Source organism: Protomyces lactucae-debilis (assembly GCF_002105105.1).
Source record: "Protomyces lactucae-debilis strain 12-1054 chromosome Unknown BCR37scaffold_13, whole genome shotgun sequence".
Classification (NCBI taxonomy): domain Eukaryota; kingdom Fungi; phylum Ascomycota; class Taphrinomycetes; order Taphrinales; family Protomycetaceae; genus Protomyces; species Protomyces lactucae-debilis.
Genome location: NW_024468005.1, coordinates 426,243 through 440,985, shown reverse-complemented (window position 1 = coordinate 440,985; position 14,743 = coordinate 426,243). Strand labels below are relative to the sequence as shown.

General features: G+C 50.2%; 5 protein-coding genes across 5 annotated transcripts; 2 read left to right on the top strand and 3 right to left on the bottom strand.

Annotated features, from left to right (window-relative positions):
• Positions 1-778: 778 nt before the first annotated feature.
• On the bottom strand, positions 779-2,998 carry BCR37DRAFT_381234 (uncharacterized protein). Its single transcript, XM_040869648.1, has 3 exons — positions 2,365-2,998; positions 1,677-2,327; positions 779-1,631 (listed from the first exon to the last, which is right to left on the bottom strand). Exons 1-3 carry the CDS (start codon positions 2,665-2,667, stop codon positions 1,251-1,253), a joined length of 1,335 nt encoding a protein of 444 aa, XP_040724424.1. The 5' UTR covers positions 2,668-2,998; the 3' UTR covers positions 779-1,250.
• Positions 2,999-4,713: 1,715 nt separating this feature from the next.
• BCR37DRAFT_74629 (putative proteasome subunit alpha type-2) lies at positions 4,714-5,968 on the bottom strand. Its single transcript, XM_040872457.1, has one exon. The coding sequence runs from the start codon at positions 5,794-5,796 to the stop codon at positions 5,035-5,037; it is 762 nt and encodes a 253-aa protein (XP_040724423.1). The 5' UTR covers positions 5,797-5,968; the 3' UTR covers positions 4,714-5,034.
• Positions 5,969-6,203: 235 nt separating this feature from the next.
• Positions 6,204-7,538, top strand: BCR37DRAFT_337023 (glycoside hydrolase; the record flags this gene model as incomplete). The annotated part of the gene is made up of 1 exon (XM_040867247.1): positions 6,204-7,538. A coding segment is annotated over one exon (1,335 nt), but the record flags the coding sequence as incomplete, so codon positions are not given.
• Positions 7,539-8,521: 983 nt separating this feature from the next.
• BCR37DRAFT_399578 (uncharacterized protein) lies at positions 8,522-12,734 on the bottom strand (the record flags this gene model as incomplete). Its single annotated transcript, XM_040871778.1, has 2 exons — positions 12,154-12,734; positions 8,522-12,115 (listed from the first exon to the last, which is right to left on the bottom strand). Exons 1-2 carry the CDS (start codon positions 12,622-12,624, stop codon positions 8,522-8,524), a joined length of 4,065 nt encoding a protein of 1,354 aa, XP_040724421.1. The 5' UTR covers positions 12,625-12,734.
• Positions 12,735-12,837: 103 nt separating this feature from the next.
• On the top strand, positions 12,838-14,685 carry BCR37DRAFT_381227 (IMP dehydrogenase/GMP reductase). Its single transcript, XM_040869647.1, has 2 exons — positions 12,838-13,355; positions 13,500-14,685. The coding sequence occupies exons 1-2, from the start codon at positions 12,905-12,907 to the stop codon at positions 14,618-14,620; spliced, it is 1,572 nt and encodes a 523-aa protein (XP_040724420.1). The 5' UTR covers positions 12,838-12,904; the 3' UTR covers positions 14,621-14,685.
• Positions 14,686-14,743: the final 58 nt, after the last annotated feature.

Here is a 14,743-nt window from a genome sequence, read left to right as displayed (position 1 = left end):
CGCACCAAGCACATACGGACGAAATATCACTTTGTGCGAGACTGTGTACGGCGTGCTCGCATGTCACTCGGATACGTTGCTACTGGAGACATGATTGCAGATCTGACAACCAAAGCACTAGGTCGGCAGAAATTGCAAAAGTTCATGGCAATGCTCGGCCTTCGTCGCAAGACTAGCTAGCCTCATGGACGACAATGAGCTAGGTGGAGTGTTGTGTTGAGACGTTGATTGTTTCAGGAGCTCATTGATGATGCGACGATCAGGGGCCCAAGCTGACACGCTGGCAGGTTGAGGACATAAGTAGAGCGGCTGCGCTGCCTTTAGTCTAGCAGAGGACTAGTAAAATCAAGAAGGCTCTGCGCTGTTTCGACACGAATCGTAAGCGAAACGCTTTCAAAAAGGCCGATCAAGCCGCGTGTTTGATTTTCCTTCATAAGACCCTGTTGCACGATACAAAGGGGCATCTGCCCTGGGAAAGGTAGGTGGTGTCTCGGATTTTTTAGGGTTAATAGTCTCGTGATCAGTTTCGAGTGAGTCATAGAAGCCCTGGATGCAAATCACAAAGAGGTCGGCAGAAAGTTGTCTATCTGGTCGGCCAGCGAAGATTCGCGGATGAGAAAGGTCTTATGAGGCTCGACACAACTATTTTTGGTGTGAACCGAGCTGGCAAAGCCTGGAACAGGGATTTGCACGCTTGTCGCACTGCTGCGGTCCACGAACGCTTGATGCACGGCACTGACAATCATCAGCACAAGGCATGCCCGTTTTCTTTGTGTCTGTCTTATTGACACCCTCCGATAATATCTGAAATTTACCCGCAAAGGGCATCCTTCGAAGCTTACACGAAACACTTGAGCTGTCCAGCCTCGGCCTGGCCAACTTGATTCTTGGCATGCGCATAAGAAATGGGAGAGCCAAGTCTGCATGTTTGTTACAATGCGCGCCATGCGCACATCATTTTTGATACTCGCGATATCTGCATGAAGCGCGCGTCGATGGCACCATAACGTCTCTCGGCATACATTTAAAGTAGATGTTGTTGAGTGAAGCAGAGCTTCGCTGGGATCAGTTCAGAATCAAACCTTTCGGAGGATTGGGGGAAGTACATAGATTCATTCTTACCTGCAATATAGTAGGGGATGATGATCAATTGAGCTGCAACTGACTGTCAGCAGCAATGCCATAACCGTGTGTCCTTAAATCTGAATCGTTGTCATCGCGCGATGACGGAGAGTACTTAGCATGCTTGACTATTCCGCAGCGCTTACGAAGCCGTGGTCAGATGCCTCAGCTTGCACTAAACTGTCGTGTATGCATTTGTACTTCGAGAGATCGCCAACAAGAACCTGTGTTTGCCAGTCGGTCTCTCCGAGGCTCTGCGCTGTTTCGACACGAATCGTAAGCGAAACGCTTTCAAAAAGGCCGATCAAGCCGCGTGTTTGATTTTCCTTCATAAGACTCTGTTGCACGATACAAAGAGGCATCTGCCCTGGGAAAGGTAGGTGGTGTCTCGGATGAAGTATTTCGACACGTTTTGCAGGCACAGCACGCTTCATTACAGTGACAAGATCGTCAACCAAGAACTGCGTCTCATCAAAGTCTGGTCTAGCAGCATAGACGTCGTTGATTGCCTGCATGATATCAGTCTGGGATTGCTGAGCTGCTAGGTGACTTACATCAGCTCGAGACTCGCGGCTTGCCGAGAAATCTGGCACCAAGAACATCTCTACCAGCTTCGTGTACTCAATTTCGCCATACATTTGAGACAGAGGAGATTGCACCGAGCACTGGAACGTTGCACCACTGGAGTCGATGACTGCCAGAGTAGCACGTTCAACAAAACTTTTGTAAGAGATAGGATCCTTGGCAAAGCGTGAGTCGCGTAAAACATACTTATGCCATGCGGCTGCATGTTGTGGTGACAAGAAATTCAGAGACACGCACAATTTTGCTTTGTCGCAAACTTGGCGTTTCGACATTGTAGGCTCCTGACAGTCGTCTGAGCCACCTGATTCATCAACGGTAGTACGACGGTACTGTGGGCAGACTTTAGTGATTTCAGAGTGCTCCGCATCGATGCCCATCCGCAAGGGCCTGATGTCGAGGCTGACCTCGAAGCCAAGGAGACCTGCCGAGTGAATGACGTCCGTCCAGACAGAGAGTACCGTGAAGCTGTCGGGGATCCAAAGATTGTGCAAAGCGTGGACCACCTCGAAACGATCAGCCTGTACTTGAGGCATGATGCGCCTGAAAATGGCCTTCAAGTCTCCAATAGTGAATTCGGTCTCGTCGTACGTGGGTCGCTGGGTGTATATCTCGTTGAGGCGCTAATATTAGCCTCCGTTGCTTGAATGTTTCTCTTACCCTGGCTCTTTGCTGTTTGTCAAGTGCAGGCTGTTCATGCCAAGGGAAGAGGAATTCGGCGAAAATTTCAGCAAATGTGATTTCGCTAGTGTATTCGTCCAATGCGGTGCCCGGGACTTGACAGATATACTCTTCTTTCAACGTATCAAGTTGAAAAGACACGAGAGGCGGTGCGTCTATTGCGACCGTCACGTCCAAATAACGCGGTATCCTCTCAACAAACTTGCGCCACGCCCTTAGGTATTGCGCAGAAGACGCCAAATAGGGATCAGGGCATAAGGTTTTCATATCTTCAACACTCATCCTTCCTACTGCAGCTTTTAGGAAACAGAGTCCTGCCGTGAACAGAGCGCAAAATGAGTCACAAGGTGCAGGCTAATCAGAAATTTTCAGGATAGCACAGCCTGTAAGCAGCGCTACAGAAGAGAACACAAACAGAAGCCGACCAGATGAGAGAAATTCGTGCGCAGTGGCCTGTAGCTTGCGCCGATGATATTCAAAGCGTAGGAGCAGCGCGGGTGTGGTTGTAGTATGATGCGGTCGACCGTCGACACAACATTTCCCGTGACGTTCCTGACCACGTGCTTGTGACCCTAAGGCTTAAGCAGATGAAGCAATTTCACAACCGCATCCGGCGCCATCCGCAGACATGCCCTGACGCCGAAATTGCTAACTGTCGCTATTCCTCTCCTCACGGCGCGCAACGTGATCGAAAAAAAAAAATTGTGCTTGTCGTCGGCGAGGCTATGTGCTTGCCATAGCCAACGAGAAAGGATTTGAAGCAAGCTCTTGAGTTCCGCTGGGTTGAGAAGGTCGTAACCATGCTGTGTCCTTTCTAGAACAAAGCGCACATCGTCAAAGTCTTTGTAGCCAGACCTCAGGAACCTGAAGTGATGCCATGTGAACTGAAGTTTGTGTAGATGTGCAAAATGACCATCGACTGTCAGCATAAGTGCTGTTCGGTATACAGGATGCGACAGTTGTTTCGGTGTCAACCAAGCAGTACGAGCCATAGCCGCCCCGAAGGTCTGTGTAAAGTCTTGAGCCAATACTTCTTCGTAAGCAGCTCTGGAGGTGCAACTCAACCCAGAGCCTTCTTTCAGGCTCAAAATCCTCTGAGCCCTCAGGCGGGTGCAGAAAGCTGGAGTGCCTTGGACGTCACATGTACGCGCCAACCCGTGCTCCCAGCCGCGCCCATGCCAAGCTGAGTAAAAATGAACTATGCGCTCGATATACCCTTCTGGCTTTGCTTTGAGCGTAGGATTCTGACCTGCTCGAGCGACTTGATCTTGATAGATTGCATCAAGCACGGATAGTAGGTCTAGTGCAAGCTGGTTTGCAGAATGATCTGCTGGTTGCATATCGTTCGACGGAGTATTGTCTTTTTTGATCGTCAGACTCAGTGCCAGCGGTAATTTGAACATATCCCGCAGAAGTGTAGGGTGCAGGGCGACGGCCCACCAAACGGCTATTGTATTTTGTACCAGTTGAATTAGGAGGAAACAGACATGCCAGACAAGTGCAACAACAGACGATGAGAATGCAGCAAGACTGGAGGCTTGTACAACCTTGAGACTCAGAAGAGAAGCACTGCGAAGACCTTCTACCAGTCCGATGACGGGACGCAGCACGCGTGAATCTGCGGACGAAGATTCCACAAGCTCAGAAACTGACAAATCAGTTCCGTATCACATTTTGTAGCAATCGCGATACAGACGTGCCAGACTCTGGCCAGCTTCTCCAGCTTGAGACAGAGCTAGTAATAGTGTCTGGACTGAGCTCTTGTCTCCTGTGTTTACGTCTGAAGCAAGTAGCGCGAACAATTCGTGAAACGCTTGTGAATCCAGATCTTTGAGCTCGTCATCAAATGGTATTGATAGCTCACTCAGATTGCTGTGAATTTGTTCTTCAGCATTGACCACATCAAGCTCATGTGGTCCCCATTCTGCGCCGGGCTTCGAGATCCAGTGCTTCCGAGCGCGGGCAGACTCAGGGAGACAGTACTTGTATTGGGCGCCTGACAGCATAGGCCAGGCGTAAAAGCCGTGTGTAAGCAGAAATGGCCTTATGTGGAGGTGTAGGGTTGTGTGTTGGGCTCAACTAGCACCATTCCCTCAGTTGATCGAGGTCAGAAAACCTTCTACACACTGAAACCGACACAAAAGCTCGCAAAAGAGCTTGCTAGGCGAATTACGCTTTGTCGAGTGCGTGATCACTGCAGCCGAGCATGCTCGACGACCCGCGCCACCACAGCTGCATCAGTTGCTCTCGATGACTGAGTGTACTTGATAGATTGTCGGTCGCTCACGAAGCCCCTCTGCAGTACACGAGCCGCAGTTGCGGCGATACTTTCCAAAATTTCGAGCCATGATCTTATCCCCTACGAACGACTCTAGGCCGAAGGAGAGGAGAGGGTGGCGCGAAGGCTATTGACATAATGCTCACTGACAAGGGTTTTGAGACGATCAGAGTACCACTGCTCTCCATCCCAGTTTATGAATAGTAAGCAGCCTGGTGCAGGAGCTGTGTGGTCAACTGCTAACAGCGCATCAAAAAATCGAACAAGGACCTCTGGCCTTCAACGGCGAACAAGGAAAGGTATTTAAGTCATTTATAGCAAGCGAAATCGTTCTGTACGTCGATGTCTATTCGTCTGCCGAGCAACATCAATCATAGTGAACCAAGATAATCTCCGACTTCCTCTACTGTGAGACGACGAAAGCGGGGTGCATCCGGCAATTCATCTGCTTCCTTGCCGTTCATCGTATAGCCCAGGAGTCGCTGTTCCGGCTGGCCGATGATTGCAATCTCCACCGTCTCACTCGTCATCTCGCCTTCGAATCCCTCTTTAAGCGTCAGCAGAGCAGTGTGAATGGCATCCTCAAGCTCGAGTGTCGGGCTGTAGCGCTTCTCCAAAAAGGTCTTTGAAGACGTGCTGGACTTGCCTATCGCAGTGGCCTTCCAAGGGAAATAGGAGCCAGAAGGATCAACCTGGAACAGCTGGAAGCCTGCATGCTCGTCCCAGCCGGCTACCAGCACTGACACACCATAAGGACGCACACCGCCGCTTTGCGTTGCATTTTGCATCTCCTTCGCGATTTCCTGTACGAGCACTTTGGTTGGGGGGTATTCCTCGTAGATACGCTTGTACTGTGCGTGAGAGGCCTTGCGAGCCTTGTCAACAAGTACCCGGAAGTCAGGTCCCATACCAGAATAGACCATACAAGCATTGGGCGTCAACTTTGAAATTTTTTCAACAGATGTTGCGTCTTGCAAACTTGATGGCGCCTTCTTCTCTGTTGCCAGGACGATTCCGTTTGTAGCCTTGATGCCGAGCGATTGTACGCCTTGGTTCACGGCAGCCAACGCGTGTTCAATCTGCCCAAGCTTGCCCTGTGGCGAGAAAGTGGTGAGTGAGAATGAATACGACATGACACTGAGAAATGGACCTCGATTGAGACTCCAAGGGACCTATTGCTCGTCTCAAGGACAATGCCAGGGTTTATGACAGTGGTTGTGCTTCTCCAGCAATTGCGCGGCCTTGTGGTCGATCCACGCGTCAGGCGCATGCGTGCGAAAATGCAACGCGCAATCAGCGCGCAGTGCCGCGCGCTGGCATTGACAGTCGCTGACACGACAAGGCTGCAGTGGTCCTGGGTTGGCGTTCCCAGAAAGTATATGTTGAGCATCAAGAGGGATTGGCAAGACGGCACAATATCAAAAGGCGGATGCACATCAGTAGAACTTATCTACCAGCACTATGGCTTTTTGTCGCATTGTCTTGTGCGCATGTCCGAGCTCTCGCTTCGCTTGCAGAGCTGAGTCGCCTTCGCAATGAGACGAGAGACTTGCTTCTTCATGGTTTCGATGGCTATATGGACTTTGCATTTCCACACGATGAGTTGTCTCCCTTGACCTGTGTTGGGAGGAGCAAGGACCCTGACGTCCTCAATCATGGCATCAACGACATTTGCGGGGGCTTTTCTATGACCTTGATTGATTCAATCGATTCTCTGGCCGTTATTGGAGATAGAGAGCGCTTCGAGACTGGTGTTCGAAATGTGATCGCGGTGGTCGACTTTGATCAAGACAGCAAGGTACAGGTGTTTGAAGTCTCTATACGCGTACTTGGTGGCCTTCTCTCTGCGCATCAACTTGCCTCTGGCGAAATTGCCCTGCTGGACATGAGGCTGGACTGGTATTCTGGCGAATTACTAGATCTTGCCATAGACCTTGGCAGCAGGCTGCTTCACGCTTTTGATACCCCGACAGGACTACCAAGGCCAAGAGTCAACTTGCAATCTGGGACTGCTCAGTTTGCGCCATCAGAAACGAATGAGACATGTGCGGCCGGTGCCGGTAGCCTTATCCTCGAATTTGCTCTGCTGAGCCGATTATCAGGCATTCCCGCGTTTGAGGCTGCAGCACGAAAAGCGTTTCAAGCAGTGTGGTCTCGGCGCCTCGATTTAGGACTTGTCGGAAGCGCGATTGACTCGCAAACTGGGCAGTGGCTCAATTCCTACACTTCCGTCGGTGCAAGTGTCGATTCCTTCTACGAGTATGCGCTCAAAGCATGGATATTGCTAGGTGATGATTACTATTTGGACGTCTGGCAGATATCCAGTCAGGCTATTCAGGATCACATTGTGGACGATTCTGGCTTCTTGCTCCGCACTGTCCATGTGCAAAACGGGTTTCCGCTTGCGGGTCATGTCGATTCGTTGTCAGCATTCTATCCTGGGCTCTTGGTCCTTGCAGGTGAGCTTGAACAGGCAGTCAAGTTGCACTTCACCTACGCCGCTTTGTGGAAGCGCTATCGTGCCATCCCAGAGCGATACGACTACGTCAACAAAGCGATTAGTCTCCCGTTCTACCCTCTTCGGCCGGAATTTGTTGAATCAACATATCTTCTATACAGAGCCACCAAGGACCCGTATTACCTCGATCTTGGTCGTCAAATATTGCATGACCTCAAGGCCCTCAAGACAGAGTGTGGATTCGCTGGTCTAGGAGACGTGACGACTGGTCGACTCGAAAATCGGATGGAGTCGTTCATGCTTTCAGAGACTTTGAAATACCTCTTCCTCCTATTCGATGATCGCAATCCATTACATGGTAATCGAATGCGTGATCCCTGGGTGCTATCTACCGAAGGACACATGCTGAGCATGCCAAATGCTTCTCGAGCGCTTCGTTCGTCCAACGTGGGTCAGTCGACAGCGCTTTGCGAGCCGCCGCTCCAAAAGGCGTTCTTCTCTGCTGCTTTGTCACGCTCTGACTACTTTCATCCAAATATCAGACTTGGCTTGCTAAGTTCATCTCAACTGGTCAATGACACCGAACGCCCCGCCGCGGACGCATTTTCCAGCATTTTTGTAATGTCATGGACTATGGAGCTGCTTTTTGGCAATCTGCTCGATCTCGCAGCTTTTGCTGGCGCAAAATTGCTGACTGCTGGGAAAGACATATTAGTCAAGTCCTTGCGTGGGTAACGAGCGCCAACCCCTTTTTCAGAGCTAATTGTAGACTTAAACTCAATCTTGAGCTGAAAGGCAACAAACTTGCAATCACCTTCATCAACAAGCAACCGCTCCTGAAGGACAGCCGCGTCCTTGTTCACGATCCCGGTTATCGTGGCTACTCTCAGGCTGCAATCAAGTTCGCGCCCGATTGGCTAGGCACACTGCGGATAATCAAGGAAGACCATGAGCAAGTCGATATTAGCTACAGAATTGGCCTGAATGATGGTCTTCCAGAGTCGTCTTTCAAGATCTTTTCACAGCTTGAAACCTCCGCTGCGAATGTCGGAGGAGGCTCGTCAAGTGATGTTGTCTCAAGCAGTGTTGCAATGCTTGTCGTGCAGGACCAGATTCCACCGGATATAAAGCGTCATGCACTTCCTGGGCAAGCTGGAATCTTAATTGTGGTTGAATCGCCAGATATGAGTTTAGTTTCGGAGAATCAGGCAGTGCTGAAACACTTCGCAGAAGAGCTTCCGACACTCTTGATAAGATATGAACACTTGGCACATTTGCAAAATGCGAAGGCCTTGACCATTCTCAGATCGTCCCGTCTTTGGATACAGGGCAACAAAGTGGAGAACATGGATGTAATCTAATAACTTTTAATAAAGAATCATGTACAACGCTGTGTCATCTCAATTGAAAAAGTGTTTGAAGAGCATGTTGAGGGTCGCACTCACCGTGAACTTGAATTGCCCGGCATTATAATCCATAAACTCCTGCTTGTTGTACTGCGCTTGCAGCAATTCATCAAGCTGAATGGTGATTCTTGCAAAGATTGAGCCCAAGCTGTAGAACTCCACAGTAAAGATGCCAATCTGATCCGATGAAATGACGAGCTCGAATTTGTCATAGGGCGCAGACTCGTGGCGGATGCTGAGCAAGACTCCCTTCGTGTACAGCTTGTAAGCAGAATATTTTCTGGAGCCAAACTTTGGGACCGAACCAGCCCGCTGCAAATCCCGCAGATGGAAAAATTGCTTTGTAAAAGGCAATACAGATTTTCGCTTGCTCTTCTTGCCTTGCAAAGACAACATGGCTTGTTCGATGTAGTCGTTGTAGCTTTGAAATTGCGATTGCAAATAGTGCTGCTTCACCGTCAATTCTTGCAAGGTCGCCTTTGCTGTGCTTAAGTCCTTCTGCCGTTCGATGCGGCGACGATTCTGCGACTTGATATCTTGAGCAATCGAGTTAATGATATCTTGGTACCCATTCCCACGGGAAACCCAGCCAAGTTCCTCGAGCTTGAGGATGTTCTCGAGTGCCTCGCGCTTGACTACGGCGAACGACAGCCCAGAGAGATCTTTTCGCGTACGATCAGTCTGCGAGCTGATTGTACGGCGTGCTACTTGCTCTTCAAACAAGATTGTTTGCCAGCGAGTCTCGTCAAGCGCCTCCACAGGCTCAATGAGGACTTCCAAAAATGTCGAGCGCGAGTGTATGCGAATGATGTAAAGAGCCAGACGTTTGGTATGCAAAAACAAAACGCGCTCGTCAGCTTCCGGATCGTCAACATCAACAGCATTCGGATCCAACTGTAGCTGAATTTCGCTGTCCGAGTTACCCATGGCCTCGCGAGCGACTTGAACTGGACCGAGGCTTTTGAGCACGTCTCCGAGGACATCGCCATATTCTGGCACGACAGCATTTTGATTGGATTCTACCAAGGCATGAAGATCGTAAATGTCGGTGACTTTGATGTACAGGCGCGGTCTTTTTGTAGCAACAATGTCTTCAAAGTCGCTGAAATCGTAGGCGTTTTCTGGAGATTCACGTGGAGACAATGCCTCGCACAGTGCCTGCATTCTGCCAGCCAAGGAATCGACAAAGTGATTCAGCGGCGCCAAGAAGGATGCGTCGTCAAAATACTGCCCAAGGAATATGTGGCTTGCGAGTCTGGCAATTTCCGTCAGGTTGCGACGCTGTTTGGTATTGAAGACACCAGCATGGACTCCATGAACATCGGGCTTCAGGAACGCAGGCTCCAAAAACATGCAGTAAAAGAGCTTTCCAAAGATCGGCAGTAGCGTGCCATTTGTTTCGTCAGGAAATCTCTCTCGGATAGCCCTTAGACTCTCTGAGACCAAATATTTCAAGCCGTAGGGAGCACTTGTGACTGCATCTTCTATGCCCATAATGAGCTGTTCCGACAAGTCTCGCAAATCGCGTAGATGGAGAATGAACGCTTGCCTGGTTTCTGGGTCACTGATAGCAGCTCCTGGGTCAGACAGAGCGCCGGTTTCTGCGTTTCCCCTCAACGATCTGTGGATACGACAGGGGTCGCTATCGAGATCCAGATTGTCCTCTGAGATGATGCGGCGAACGCAAGGACCGAGCACAGTCCGAAGATATTGAACATGCTTTGCACTCTGGTTGTAGAGACTGTAGAGATTCGACCACGGATATGTTTCGTGCACAAATTGAGGAACGGAGCTTGTCTCTGAAATTGTCTTGATGATACTCGCTCTGAGTAGCTTGACGAAAAGGTATTCTTCTCGGCGATTCTGAGCATGTCCAAATAAGACCATTACAAGCGCGTCAAGTCTTTTGACTTGGTCGAACGCTTTCTTCTCCTGCAGAACAGTATAGAGCCGAGCGATGTAAACTGGCTGCGTTTGAAGCACATAGAACAGCCTTTGAAAGTTCTCGAGCTGGGCCCGAGCAGTTTTGTTCATGGCTCTCAAGTCGTGAGGACTGGAAGGAAGGTCCATCTCGTCAATGCCCTTCATGAGGCGCTTCTGGTGCTGAATGACCTCTTCAATCTTGATGGCCTGCTTCACGAGGAGAGCAATTTTTATGTCCATCTGCTCAATGTGCTCTTCCGCAGCTTCATTCTGGCGGACAAGCTGCACAATCTGTCTCCGAGCTTGCTCAGTCGCAACCTCCTCCTCGAAGTCCAGAGCATTGTCGTCCAGGAGATGAACGAAACTCTTGATGGTCGAGATTGGTGGATTTTTGTCTTCAATCAGGCTTCTATATGCAGCTCCCTGTTGTTTGGCTCGGAATAGACTCTGAACCTTGATGATGTTTTTCATGTTGTCCTTGTAGTGCTTTCGTCGCAAGACAAACGCTCTGCGACGTCGTTGACCCCGACAAGCTGCCTGTAGATTGACAATGTCTTCGCGATGGGCGTCGAGTGTCAGTAGCAGGACACGATAAAATGAACGTAAGAGATAAGCACGTGCCAAAGACTGTAGGTGCAGCACATTAGCAGATTCGAGCTTGAGCAAGTCTTTCAAACGCAGGCAGACTTTCCGCAAGAGGAATCCCCGCGAAACAGCTTGAACTTGTGTCGATGCACAAGCATTCTGCCGAAGAAGGCGCAGCCGTTCACGATGATGGCGCCGAATCAGCACTGCTCGCGACCGTGCTTGAATGTCCATGACACTGTTGCCACAGACATACAGTGCTTGTTGAAGAGTTGATGATCGTCGACATGACAAGTGAGCCCTGCATAACGCTTGAAGAGCTTCAATACTGCTTCGCGATGCGTCAAAGTTATGAATGCTGCGAGACATTCGACAGCGCACAACATGACCTCGAAAATGGCTTTGTAATGAAACGACATGACTTAGCAAAACCTCATTCGGATTTCGAACAGCCGCAAGCTTTCGTCTTACTCGAATGCCACGCAAGGCAGCCTGTATATTTGTAACAAATCCTTCGTTGAAGCTCATATCAATGAGCTGTGATGATGTCTGACTTCTGTGGAGATAACCTCGGATAACAGACTGGAGGCTGATAATCCAAGTATTGATTTTGTGATAGGTATCTGCGTTGTCATAATAAGACGTTCTGGCCAAGAAGCCCTTACTGTGTGCTTGGAGTAATGTGATGTTCCATTCGGTCAATTCCAATTCTTGAAGAAGACCCGCTACACGTTGTCGGAGCAGAGTACCACTGGCGTGACATTGTACTTCGATAATGGAGACAACATGGCTGTCCAAGCGTTGCTCAGCCGTAAGAACTGGCTCTGCTTCGATTGTCACAGGTTCTACGCCGAAAGCTTCACCGACTCCCTTGAAATTCGGTAGAGCTGTACCAGTCGCAGCAAGCGATTGTTGCGTTTGACGAATTTCGGCATCAGAGAATACAATCTTTCCAACCAAGTCACCAATTTGGGCAGCATGTCCGGATCCCGCGAGCACAAACGAGAGTGCATGGATACAATAGATTACCTTGGGAATATTCTTCTTTTCGTACAGATCAGTAAGCTCAAATTGGAAAGTCTAGGGTCAGCACATTGCGGTGAGCACTTGTCACTGACCTTTGGGAGCTTGACGGCTTCCAAGAACTTGAAAAAGCGATTGATGTTATCGGAATGTCGAAATTGGAGTTTGTGAGCCTCAAATATACGCGGAACAAGCTCAGGCTTGAAATTAGCAGCAAGCTGAGCAAGAGCCACGCCGTCTCGCAAGCGCTCTTCCAAATCAACAACAGCTGCTAACGAATGTCCAATACATCCTTCGAGCCATTCTTTCGCCTCCGCAATGTGGCAGAGATATTCGTATGCTTGGATATGTTTTCGTTGATTGTCCATCCAGTTTCTTGGCGAACCATGTGCATTGCTTGAGGCCTGCTTCTGGAGTCGAAGACGCCCAGCCAGACCTGTCACATCCTGGACATCCGATGTCGCCACCTTGGAAATTGCTAGACTGGAGACGTCCTGCTCCGACAGTTGCAGGTCGACACCAAGACGGGACAGCGTGCGAAGGTGGGTTGATGTTTTGCGCTCCATGCGCAATTCGACGGAGCTCTTATAAAAGCGTTCAGTACTGAGCAGCACAGGCAGCTTGAGGTTGATGAAAGGAGACGCACAGGAGACGGCCTGAGTGAGGTTGGTGTCCAGCGCGCCGTGTTGCCAAAACAAAGCAAATTCGCTCGGCTACAAATTTCGCGCGACAAAACTCACGCAGCTGGCTGTCTCGTGCGACAGAATCAAATTTTGGCCACGACAGCTGCCTGCCAGCTCCTCTCGACTGGTCGACAGGCGCACAGTCTTAAACATTCAGTATACTATGGCACAGCTCCTCGACTATGCAACTGCAGAGGCAGAATTAGCCAAATATGAGTCTCGCGACGGCCACTCGGCTGCTGAGCTCATGGCGGATCAAAACGGTCTGACCTACCAGGACTTGCTTATGCTGCCTGGCTTCATTGACTTTGGCGCCAAGGATGTCACGCTCGAGTCGCGAATCACAAAGAATATCGTCCTCAAGACGCCTTTCATGTCCTCTCCCATGGACACCGTTACAGAAGCCGACATGGCCATCAATATTGCGCTTCTTGGTGGTATCGGCATCATTCACCACAATAATACTCCCGAGGAACAAGCAGCGATGGTGAAGACGGTTAAGAAGTTTGAGAACGGATTCATCACAGACCCTGTTGTGCTCTCACCGGAAGCAACCGTAAGCGAAGTGAAGAAAATCAAGGCTTCGTCCGGCTTCTCTGGTATTCCAGTCACAGGTGAGTGACCCAATCATGCGACACGAGCAGGTGATGATCAACCAATACTTTCGTTCTACCGCAAATCGGTTTCATTACCTTTGAGGATAACCATGATCTGATGCTCATCATGGACGTTTGCCATGTGCCTGAACTAACAGACAGACAATGGAAAGCTCGGGGGCAAACTACTCGGCATCATCACATCACGCGACGTTGCGTTTCACTCCGACCCACAGTCTCCTGTCAGTCAGGTGATGACGGCGGACCTAGTCACTGCGCCGGAGGGCATTGCCCTCAAGGAGGCGAACGAAATTCTTCGCCAATCCAAAAAGGGGAAGTTGCCAATCGTCGATAGTAATGGCAACCTCAAAGCACTACTTGCGCGGTCTGATCTGATGAAGAATCTCAACTTCCCGCTCGCTTCAAAGCTGCCGGAATCAAAGCAGCTCTACTGTGGTGCTGCCATCGGCACGCGGGAAGCTGATCGAGCGAGGCTCGCTCTCCTGGAGCAGGCAGGCTTGGACTTGGTTGTCCTTGACTCATCCCAAGGAAATTCTGTCTTCCAAATAGACATGGTCAAATGGATCAAGCAGACTTACCCGTCGATGCAGGTCATCGCCGGCAATGTTGTGACACGGGAGCAGGCTGCCAAATTGATTGCTGCTGGCGCTGATGGACTTCGTGTTGGTATGGGCTCTGGCTCCATCTGTATCACACAGGAGGTCATGGCATGTGGTCGTCCACAAGCGACTGCTGTCTTCCAGGTGTCCGAGTTTGCTGCTCGATTTGGCGTTCCCACCGTTGCCGATGGTGGACTGAGGAATGCTGGTGACATAGTTAAGGCTCTTGCGCTTGGCGCTTCTGCAGTCATGATGGGTGGCATGTTGGCGGCTGTGCACGAGGCACCTGGCGCAGTTATTTACCAAAATGGGCAGCGTGTCAAGGTCTACCGAGGCATGGGCTCCATCGCAGCTATGGAGCACCAAAAGGGGCAGTCGTCAGATAACGCTGCTGCTGGACGGTACTACTCTGAAGACGATACCATCCGCGTGGCGCAAGGCGTCACTGGCTATGTGACGGAGAAGGGTTCCATCAAGGAATTTGTGCCGTACCTGACAACTGCCATCCAGCATTCACTGCAGGATATTGGCGTTCGCTCGCTCAATGCGCTGCGAGCTGGCACTCAGGCTGGAGAGGTCCGTTTCCAGCTTCGATCGAACGCCGGCATCATGGAGGGCGGCGTTGGCGGCCTGACGAGTTACGACAAGCAGCTGTTCAAGTAGACCTGTGTACTCCATCTCGTGCTCTGTTTGTAGACTTTGCCTACGACGGTTTGTTTTATTTCTCCTGACCCTCTGAATTTCCTGCTCCCAGCCAGTTTCGAACTCATTTGTGACTCGCTTTGA

Coding starts and splice junctions, on each gene's coding strand:
- BCR37DRAFT_381227 (XM_040869647.1), top strand. CDS start 12,905: ATGGCACAGCTCCTCGACTATGCAACTGCAGAGGCAGAATTAGCCAAA. Junction 13,356..13,499: donor CTCTGGTATTCCAGTCACAG/GTGAGTGACCCA, acceptor ACTAACAGACAG/ACAATGGAAAGCTCGGGGGC.
- BCR37DRAFT_381234 (XM_040869648.1), bottom strand. CDS start 2,667: ATGAGTGTTGAAGATATGAAAACCTTATGCCCTGATCCCTATTTGGCG. Junction 2,328..2,364: donor ACAAACAGCAAAGAGCCAGG/GTAAGAGAAACA, acceptor GGCTAATATTAG/CGCCTCAACGAGATATACAC. Junction 1,632..1,676: donor GCCGCGAGTCTCGAGCTGAT/GTAAGTCACCTA, acceptor GATATCATGCAG/GCAATCAACGACGTCTATGC.
- BCR37DRAFT_74629 (XM_040872457.1), bottom strand. CDS start 5,796: ATGTCGTATTCATTCTCACTCACCACTTTCTCGCCACAGGGCAAGCTT.